The sequence below is a fragment of the Centropristis striata genome, chromosome 19, assembly GCF_030273125.1.
Source record: "Centropristis striata isolate RG_2023a ecotype Rhode Island chromosome 19, C.striata_1.0, whole genome shotgun sequence".
NCBI lineage: Eukaryota > Metazoa > Chordata > Actinopteri > Perciformes > Serranidae > Centropristis > Centropristis striata.
This window is the reverse complement of record NC_081535.1, coordinates 28,843,335-28,853,970: the sequence shown is the minus strand read 5'-3', so window position 1 is coordinate 28,853,970 and position 10,636 is coordinate 28,843,335. Positions and strand designations below refer to the sequence as shown.

Below are 10,636 nucleotides of genomic sequence, written 5' to 3'. Positions count from 1 at the left end.
TTTATTTATTTGCTAGAGTCGACATATAAATTGATGGCGCGTTATCCTATAATGATGTGAATGTTGGCACTGAGTTGTTTGTCACCAAAAACTGCAAAACCAGACAATTTTTGTCTCATTTTGCTGGAAGTATGCATCCCTGAACATTTTATTGACAAGAGGACGCTGGCCCCTTTCCCAGCCAAAACCCTGAGCCAGGGGCTAGACTCACTGATTGCTTGTTCCCCTTTGTTGATGAGTGCCGTTGCCTGGACGCGTAACCTTGGGGCATGGTCAATACACAGTTGTTTGAGTTTGTCCAGTAATATAAGACTTTCCTTCATGCAGCTGGGTGGTTATCGAGAGGAAAACTCTGTCTGTGGTAGAATAGTCTTTCTTTCTTCTGGAGCTTCCTGACTGAAAGAAATGACCCGAAAGTATCGAAGCTGAGCTGGTCAAAAAAACAAAAAATGATTCAAAATGAAAAGGTTTTTTCTTTTTCATTTTTCACTGATCAATGGTGTAGGCCTAAAGCAATTTGTATTCTTCAATTGTGAAATGTGTAACTTATATACATTGTTATAAAACAACAACATTTAAAAACAGCAATCCCAAAAATTAATAAGGTTAAATATGATTATGTCCAAGGCCCTTTATTGTAGTCTAAACTAGTCTCTCTTGTGTATTTTGTGAGCCGGGCTGGCTAGTTTAGTCTAAGTAGACTGTTATATCTAAATTAAATTAAATTGAAAGTTTGTCTCCGTTCCGACATTTTTCCTATTTTTTTCGCCAACAATGGCTCTTTTGTTAGTAAAGGTCGCCAACCCCTGCACCAGACCATGAAAATATTATTGCCATTTTTAAGTAATCTTATATTTTGCGTAATTGAGACATTATGCAGTTGTACATCAGCTTAATGATGAATCTTTGTCAATTGAATCAGTGGGCACATTAGTCTGTGAAGTTGATTTGTTAGTCAAACTTTTTACCCCACAGTCAGAAAACTTAATTTGTCAAAAATTTTTTGGCCTTGCACCATTTGATCTATGGCTACTTTTGGTACAGTCAGTTCATTACCATCTAGTCATGAGTTGGAATAGATGGTGGGGGAAATTATCTGACCAATCTTGTCTCCTTCATAATTGCATTTTTTTCCCAAAAGGTTATTGCCAGCAACACTAATGAGCTGTTTATAAATATCATTTTGAGGGGGCAGAGTGGGCCTGTAAGACGTGGTACATGCAAAAAATGCAGTTAACAGTTTTGAAAATGTTCAAAATAAAACGCCTCTCATTACTCTGTCTGTTTGTGTGTGTGTGTGTGTGTGTGTGTGTGTGTGTGTGTGTGTGTGTGTGTGTGTGTGTGTGTATGTGGTCGTGCCTGTGAGTGTGTGTGCATGACTGCACTCATGTGACTGTCCTTCACAGTCAGTGATCAGGCTTCAGGGACTAGTAAGCAATCAGAAATGACATCTATTGATCAGCCTAGAAAACTCCCCCAAATCTAATTCTCAGTGATCAGTTCACTATGTACGAATAACTTTTATAAATATACGTCTGGGTGTTACTGTAATTTACAAATGTGCTTTGATTTATTTTTATTTTCTTTATGATTGAGAGGTACTTTGGTGTGCAAATATGTCATTTATCATACATACCATTGGTTTTAATGTTAAAATATTGGATTATTTTGACTAAATTACTAGGAAAAGCCTAGGGAATGCTGGGAATTCCTAGCTGTTTCCTTTTGGTCTTCAGCTTGGTTTGAGCAGCAGTCTGGTCCTGAAGGGCTGCTGGGGTTTTCCATTGAGTTTTCCTCTTGTCATCCATTGATCTGTTGAGGTTTTCCACAGCACATGTGTTACCATGTGGCCAAGCAGTTCACATGGTGCAGTACGAGTCACTGTCAGGCCAGGAGGATTCCCCTCACCTTTACAAACAATGTACTTTAAAATGTGTGGTGTTATGGTTTATGCCATGTTTTTAAAGATGAAGAATTAAAGCGAGAACGTGGCTGGTGTTTGTATTTTCTGAGTGAACCTCTTACTCTTGTCTGTTTCAGGATGGATCATCATGACTGGCAGCGAGGGAGAAGTCGAGGTCACAGGCGCTACGATGATGAAGAAGGTGAGAAAACAGCAAGAAAGGCTGGATTAAAAACTGAGTTGCCTCACATGTCAGAATAATCTCCACACTTCATTTCAGCACTGTGCCAGTGCTGGAAAAAGATCTGGCTGAAGCCATCACAAAGGGAGAAATGCTCTGGGTTGTTTGTATTGCTTTAAACCAATCACAGTCGTCTTGGGTGGCCACAGAAAACATGAAAGCTTTTATGTCGACCATGTGAAAAGACTTTTGACTTCTGATTAAGAAAGACATGCATAATTTGATCATCTGCACCCTACATGTGAAGCCTGCTTATACCTTAGCTCTGAAGGATATCAGTGGACTCGTTAAAACCACAGATGTGCAAGAAAATCTGTGAGACAGCAAAGCTTCTAAACATATTCTTTGTTTGCACTGTAAACAATTGTCTTGTAAATTACCAGTAAAATACTGGCAGCAGGGTTGCCAGCATTCTACTGTTAATTTTACAGTTCCTCTGTTATTTACTTTACAGTATGTTACTGTGATAAAACCACATACTGAACTACAGTACAATCCTGTATCTCCTTGATTTTTACAGTAGACTAAAACACAGTATAATGCTGAAGCTAGTTGAAATATTGTTGCAGTATACAATGCAGTCATTTTTTGTAAATAGAGCATATTACTGTCTGAAAGCCAATTACTATGAATTAAGCGCTGTCTTCACTGTAACCTTAGTCATTTTAATATACCATATACTGAATGACTTAGTGAGTAAAATACAGCCATTAAACATGTGGACAAGAAGAGACTTATATTTTATGGGAAACGACAAGCTACCTACAAATATTGCCCAGAATGCATTGTTTTCTACAGTATAATACCTTTTTAATGGAAAACAGTATGTTACTGTCACAATATGGCTGTTTTCTTACAGCAATCTGTTACAGTGTGTCTTCACAACAACTAACTAAATGACCAAACATGCCTGCTTTCTTACATGCTCCAGAACATTTTCAGCGTGTAGGCTGCTAGCTCTGGGATGGTGGCTGTTGTGTCACATAGCATCAGGGAATTTGAAAAGTGTAACACATAGATAGTGGAAAGGGGAGGGGAATTCTATCTGAAGTAGCTGGCGGATGGCAGGCTTATACAAACAGTCTGTGAGTCAGAGAACCATCTGTGAAGTGGGCCCAGAAGCACCTGAGAGCCCTGGGTTAACTATGTGGTGGCTGGTTTGTTGTACACTGATGCGATTAGCTGTCACTTTGTTTGGAGAAAATTTGGAACATCGTAAAAATACCATATTGTCAACTTATAAAGTTGAAGTTTGAACATGTCAGCAAACAATTGCTGATCTACACATATCGCAGGCCTGATGTAAGTCCAATATTCACTCTCTATTCACTCTTTCCTCACCAGCTAATCTCTAGCTTTGTTGTTTGAGCTGAAACAGTAACATAATGGCTGTAAAACCCAAACAATGTATGACTGTTGTTTAAAAAAACATGAGCATAAGTGTGGAATGTGTAATCAGGAAAATGTACGACCCAGAGTCCACAAAAGTTTGGACACTGTCTAGTGTAAATAAAACAAATGTGATAATTTGCTAAATAGCCTCTTGATATTTGATATTCAAACTGTTTTTTACATTTTACCCAGTGTCCCAACTTTCTTGGAGACAGGCTTGTAGGAATAGCTTGGTATTATTTGGAAATTGCCAATTTCCAGTCTTTGTGCTGAGCTTACTTAAGCCAAGCTTACTGTACAGACATAGAGTGCTGTTGATTCTTATTATAAAGCTCTTGGTAAGAAATTATTACCCAAATTCCCTTTAACTTCAGGACAAATTTTGTTCAATTCACTTAAAATAACCTGAGTTTTGAAAGATTTATTGGCATAAATATAAGATGGACACTTTGTCAAAGCAAAGCATGAAATTCCTATGTATCTGTGTGTTTCCCATCTCTGTTACACTTGCTTACTAATGAGGACTCTGCTCTCATATCTTTCCACAAGCTGTTGCTGTATTGATCCAGCACTTACATGTTCCCTCTCTGTCTCTCTCTCTCTCAGAGGCCCAGCCGGTCTACATCGGTGTTCCAGTTTCCCACAGACGGAAAAGGCGCAGACATCATTCCTATGCCAGCGACCCTGACCGTGACACACGGCACTCACACTACGATCACCACACACACCGTGAACACTCGCACCGCGGATATTCCCACGACAGAGAGGAGAATTACGGCGATGACGAGGGCAGTGCAGAGCGCCAAGAGCACGCCGACCCCTCAGGTCAGACGCTACCTGGCTGTATAAGACGCATGTTCCGATATGTGATTGTGTACAATACTGAACTCAATACAATGTATTAAATCAAATCAAATCAAATCAAATCAAATCAAATCAAATCAAATCAAATCAAATCAAATCAAATCAAATCAAACTTTATTTATATAGCGCTTTTCATACATAAAAATGCAACACAAAGTGCTTTACAAAAAAATAAGAATAAAAACAAACAATAAAATGACAAAACCCACCCCTCCCTCCCCCACATACACATCTGTAAGTATACGTACACAAACATGCACACACGCATTTAGTCATGCACGCACACAAACACACTCAGACTCACACACAGCACATATTGATTGACAGTGTAGAGACATGGCAAGGCATTACAAGGAAAAGAACACACAATGCAAACAAAAAAACACAAAACAAACAACAACAAATACATAACACAGTATAAAAACAAGGTTAAAAATGGAAAAACAAAACAAAATTAATGAGTAGAATGGTGGAAAATAACATAAAATAACATTTACAAAAGCCGAGCTGATTTAAGGGTAAAGTAGCTTTACTGTCGGGTTTGTTTGACTGGTTACAGGACTTGATTTTGGGTTTTTGTGAGTACTTCTTGGACGTAATGAATGTCTGTAGCAGGCGTCTATACTCCAAATACCAACTAAATTCAGTGAGCTACTACGACTACTTTGGGCTTTCAAGGAGTTTGTTGGCTCACCACAACCTAAACTGAAATATATCAACATCAGTTGGATGGATTGCCATGAAAGTTTATGCAAATATTCATGATTCCCAGACAATGAATCCTCCTGACTTTGATAATCCTCTGACTTTTCCTTTAGCACAACCATGAGCTTCACAATTGTGAAATATGTTTCAGACATTAATGATTAATTCATCATGAGGATGAATTGCTATAACTTTAATGTGGTGACATAATCAGGTCAAAATCTTAATCTGTCCAATACTGTACTTAACATTTCTGTGCAGCCTCAGACAGCTGCAAACATGGCTGCAGATTCTTAGTTTGCAGTTTGTAACCCTCTCAAGTCCCAAAGCTCTTTCCGCAGAGGGAACACCTGTCCAAGGTTCTTTCTTGTTTTACCTCGGTTTTTATAGGTGTCTTTCCCTGCTCCGTCAACAAGGCTCTATAGCGATGACATTTCTATGGAAAACCCAAGTGCTGTCCTCTTCCTGTTTGAGTTGTGCAATGATTGACGCCAGTGTAGCCAAATGGATAGAGCAGGGGTCATGTCATGTCCTGTTGACCGTTTCTGGTTTGAAATTGGTTTTCAACAATGTTGGGTCAAAGCAAAAACAACCTGTCTACTGCTATTTTAAGTAGAAAAAAAACAAGCACATTAAACTTGTTTTTAAACCAAGGCCCAATGTACTGCACACACAGCAGTGAGAGGCATATGACCAGGCGTGATCTATGTGTGTTGAGGTAGAAGTTGCTAGTGCATGCATGTATGTGATGAATATTTTGCAGCATGGTCCCTGTTCCCAGGGGGCCATGAAGTCTGAAGCCTGTAAGCTGATTAGAGCTGAGGAACTCAGAGCTGTGTGGGCATGTGTGCGTGTGTGTGTGTGTGCGTGTGTTATTTGGGGTGACGGTGAGTGTTTTGTGTTTGGTATGCTTTGTATTTTTGCCGATTCCGGTCAGGATTCATGCCAAGTATGCACACTGTACACCAGGCCTCAGGTGAAGAGTGAGAGGCACTGATGCAGGACTGTCAGGGTCATGAGAGCAAGAGAGTAGAAGTTATGTTGTTGAGGATGTCTTTGCTTTTCTTGCTTGTGTGTGTTTTTGTCTGAGTATGTGTGTGTGCGCATGGACTTCTGGGAGGAGAGTACTAAAGGGCCCTGTGGTGTGTGTCAACCCTCTTAAAGCCTCTGGCTCTTTGCTGCTTTGGAGATTTCAGTGGATTTCTGCCGCAGCTTAGAGAAGACCTTTTTTTCCGACTGATCTAATGGTTCAGGTCTGACCACTTAGACCGACTTCACGCTAAATCATACATGGCTAATTGAAATAACACAACTGGCTGTGGAGTAAAACTCAAACAAGTTGAAGCAGCAAAGCGGAGAAACGAGCAGGAAGGACGAACGTGAGAAGGAGTGTGAGTGTGTTGCTTCTCCACACTCATGGTGGAGAGCTGAGGACACTCAGCCTCAACGAGAGGACTTCTTTTCTTTCTTGGCCCCAAACCAACCTGAGGATCCGTCTCCTTTTACGTTTGGGTCTCACTGTCTCTGGTCAGAGGATCCTGTGAACATGCAGGGCTCCAGCTTGTCTTTTCCTTCAGTTATGGCCTCCCGCTGGACTCTACCTGGCTCCCAAATAGGTAAAGATGGCACCAAGGAAGAGGAGAAAAGCCTTCAAGGAAATTAGGTTAAACTGCAGCATCATTGTATTTGCTTTGTTAGGAATAGAAGTAACAATTAACACAGTTTATCAATTAGTAAAGGACATAACCTACTTTCTGTATAGATTTATTGTATAAATATTTTATACTGGCATATAATTAATGTAGTATTTGCATTTTAAATGGCTATGTTGCCCAAGAGACCCCTTGGAAAGTCCTTGATTGTGACTCTATGAGGAGAGCAGGCATACGTCACAGGTAAAAACAAATGCATTAGAAGTTCCGATGCAAACATTGGAACACTCGTGGCAGTATGCTTAAAATCTGCTGCGCCATCATTTACAAATCAACAATTAAAAAAACAAATTGAAGACTTCTTTGAAGAGCTACGTACTATAAAACAAGAGATCTGTGTCTTCAGGGTGTCTGCAGAAAGGATAAAAATTGGCTAACTGGGACACAACCAAACCAAATCCTGATAATGAAGCGAGTTATCTTGTGGGCACTGTGACACTCCAAGAAACGTATCCACTGATTTACAGATGTCTCTTGCAATGTAAGTCTTGGGGGGAAAAGTCTTTTTGGGTAGTAAAACGTAAAACGGCTTCATCTGCTTGTTCCCTGAAGTAATCCAAGTTCAAAGTGTGTCTAAAATTTGCATTAATGATAAAAGAACTATAGGAGATCGAATTGTGTGGGTAGTTTGTGAAAGGACCCCCATCAACCCCCTGTATAATGGTGCAGACATAACATGATTTGCCACAGCATTTCTGGTTGCTATGACTGACAAGCAATGCGATATTTTTATTGTATGGTATTAAAATGGCAATAACCATCAAATTTGAGGGAGTGCTTTTTCATAACTCAAGGGTTAAGTACCCTGTGCTGCTCTCATCTATGTGGTTAAAATCTATTTTTTGTTATTTAAAGCAATATAAATAGCATTTTTTTAGCTATTGGGGATGGTGGAACATGGTGGAACAATGTTACCACCTCATGAAGTTATATTTCCATTTACACAGCCGGCAAACACACAAACATTAGTTTTAATTTAGAGTCTTGAAATACCACAAATCCAAACCATCATTCTGCCCCTCTATCAGCTGTCACAATATAAACTGTAAACATTTATCGAACTGTAAAAGCAAAGCATGATTATGTAAAGTCTGACAGAATTTATTAAACAGCCATTAAACACAAATTAACTCTAAACATTTATCAAACTGATGAGCAAAGTATGATCATGTAGAGCCTGACAGAATTTATAATTAAACAGCCAATTTTTAAGATTTATAAGAGCAGAATATTCTAGCAGGAAAACCAGAAGGAGTCATGAAGTACACTGAAAAGCTCTGTGGTTAAGTTTTATGTTATATGCATAGGAATCTAAGAAGTTAAAGATGCAAACATAGTAGGTCATGATCAGCTCGAGTTGGAGAAACACATAAGTACACCAACTGGGGACATAAACAGACCTCAGATTGTGACCTGAACTGAAATGACAGAGCTGAAATAGTAATGGAAAGTGTTTGTGGAAAATTGTATTGTATTATAGTTATAGTTAACATAGATTACATAATAGTTCCATTGAGGTGTTGATTGACATTGTGAGCGTCACTGTCACATGATGCTCGTGACACTTTAAACGGTTAAAACCGGAATTCAGATCGACAAGTTCATGTGTATTGGCTTTTGGGTTTCAAGAAAGTTACAAACTGAGCAACAGGAAGTGGGGAGACCAGTGACACACACATTCTCATGCTGATAGACTCACACAGATAGTGGTGGGGTGTGAACAGTGAACAGAGCCTCCAGGCTCGGATGTTAATGGGGATTGATCCACTCAGAGTGAAATTAGAAAAAGGTTCTGGCTGATCAGATAGTCATTAGAAGAACTGACTCTCTTGTTTGCTCACTAAAGAAGAGCAGTGGGGATTATTTAGATTAGAGGTAGATGTTTCTTACGTCTGGCCAGTTAAAATACATTCTGTCTAATTTGTAATGTGGGATTTCAGACAACAAAGGACTTTTGTTACATGTAAAGCCTGGATTTTGTTTTTGCTCCACACAGTAAACTGTGTAATTAAGGCAAAATCACTAGAGTAGTAGGAAAATAAAAGACCAAAGTCCTCTTGTGGCTCCCAGAAGCAGCAGTGTTTATTCCACACAAGAATAAAACTGATACTGATGATGTTGTTACTGTTAACAAGAGTTTAAGTCTTGAAGAAAGAAGTTTTCAGTTTTTTTAAGCGCTATCACCTGACAATTTAAAATGATTTGTAAGGAAAAATGCATAATTGGATGCACTAAAACAGATTTGTTGATTCATTTCCAAGAACAAACCTCCATCAGATTACATAGAAGTGTATGTGAAAATGTCCCTACTTTTCGCTTGATTTCTAAACTCAGTAAACATTCTCATAATGAGTTTATTGTCTCAATCGTTTGTTGCAAGTCTTCCTCAATACTGCACGATATTCATTTAGTAAATCATGGTCCTATTTAGAGTCAAATAGACCAGAAAGCAGTCCTTAGTGTATCAACCAAATATGGTTTCTTCTAGCTAAAAAAAAAATAAGATAGACAGATAAGATTATTTATATATTTATTTATTTATTAGAATGCCATATTCTTTCACAGCACTCCTCAAACCTTCAGGTGACGTCATGTCCACTTCTTTCATACAGTCTTTGTTAATTTCTCAGTTTTTTCTTTGTCTACGTGTATGTACATGTCTTAAAATAGTTTTTGGTATGATTTTTTTTTGATACCAGAAGAAAATGTTAAGAAGTGAAGCTTTCAGAAGTATAATTTTAGTGTACTTTGGAATACTGTAAGTATACAAGGGTATAACCCAAGTGTACTTACTTTAAGTACATAAAAAGTGTTACGTTTTTTTAAATTCCATCAGAAAGTATACTTCAGCGTAATATTTTTCAGTATTTACAATATGTTGCAAATATGCAAAAACGTGTAGTTTTGCTACAAAAATACAAAAAGATGCATCTGATACTCATAGCATATTTTAAAATTAATATAAGTAAATAAAAGTATGCACAAGTAATGGAAAATATATGCTTATCTCATTAAGTGTTGTTTTGGAACAGCCAATTATTTAAACTAAGTACGTCTTTCAATTAAACACCTTTACATTACATGTCATTTAGCTGATGCTTTTGTCCAAAGCGACTTACATAAGTAAAAAACACCTCTTTAAATACAATAAGTAAAAAACACCTCTTTAAATGTGCTGATTACATCAATAAAAATCAACTAAAGTAAATCAGATGTGCTTTTAGAAAATATACTTTATATGTGTTTTATATTTGGGTAATGTTTACCACACTGAAAAAAGAACCAACTTAATTGAATTGTTTCATTTGGTAACACCTAAATGAATTAAGTTCTTTCAAATTAATTTCTGTCAATTAAATTCAATTGTGTTAATCTAACTTATTAAATTAATTTGAAAGAACTTAATTAATTTAGGTGTTACCAAATGAAACAATTCAATTAAGTTGGTTCTTTTTTCAGTGCATGTTCACCATCATCGTTAGCCTCTGAGGCTGTTATTTGGTCTGTTTATTTGGTCAAAAACCAAACTATTGGACAAAATGACCTTATTGACCTGGAGGTGAAGATCGAGGAAAGGTCAGAGGATCACCAAAGTTTATTATAATTCATACTGAGGAGAACATAATGATTTATATATGTTCTGAAACTGACTTTGTCCTTGTTTTGCAGTTTCTCCTGCAGCGGAGCGGCTGCGCCACATACTGGGGGAGGATGACAGCACCCCGACACCCACGCTGTTCACTGAGATGGACACGCTGCAGCACGAGGGGGGCGAGCTAGAGTGGAAAGAGTCTGCAAGGTACACACAAACATGCAGGC

The 10,636-nt window shown here is 38.1% G+C and overlaps 1 protein-coding gene across 1 annotated transcript in view; it reads left to right on the top strand.

Moving 5' to 3' along the window:
* Window positions 1–6,471: 6,471 nt before the first annotated feature.
* Window positions 6,472–10,636, top strand: part of slc4a5b (solute carrier family 4 member 5b) — a 28,496-nt gene continuing 24,331 nt past the window's right edge. The window contains exons 1-2 of the mRNA XM_059357850.1: window positions 6,472–6,721; window positions 10,487–10,616. Of these exons, the coding sequence (XP_059213833.1) occupies window positions 6,652–6,721; window positions 10,487–10,616 (200 nt within the window). The 5' untranslated portion in view covers window positions 6,472–6,651. The remainder of the gene's footprint in view (window positions 6,722–10,486; window positions 10,617–10,636) is intronic.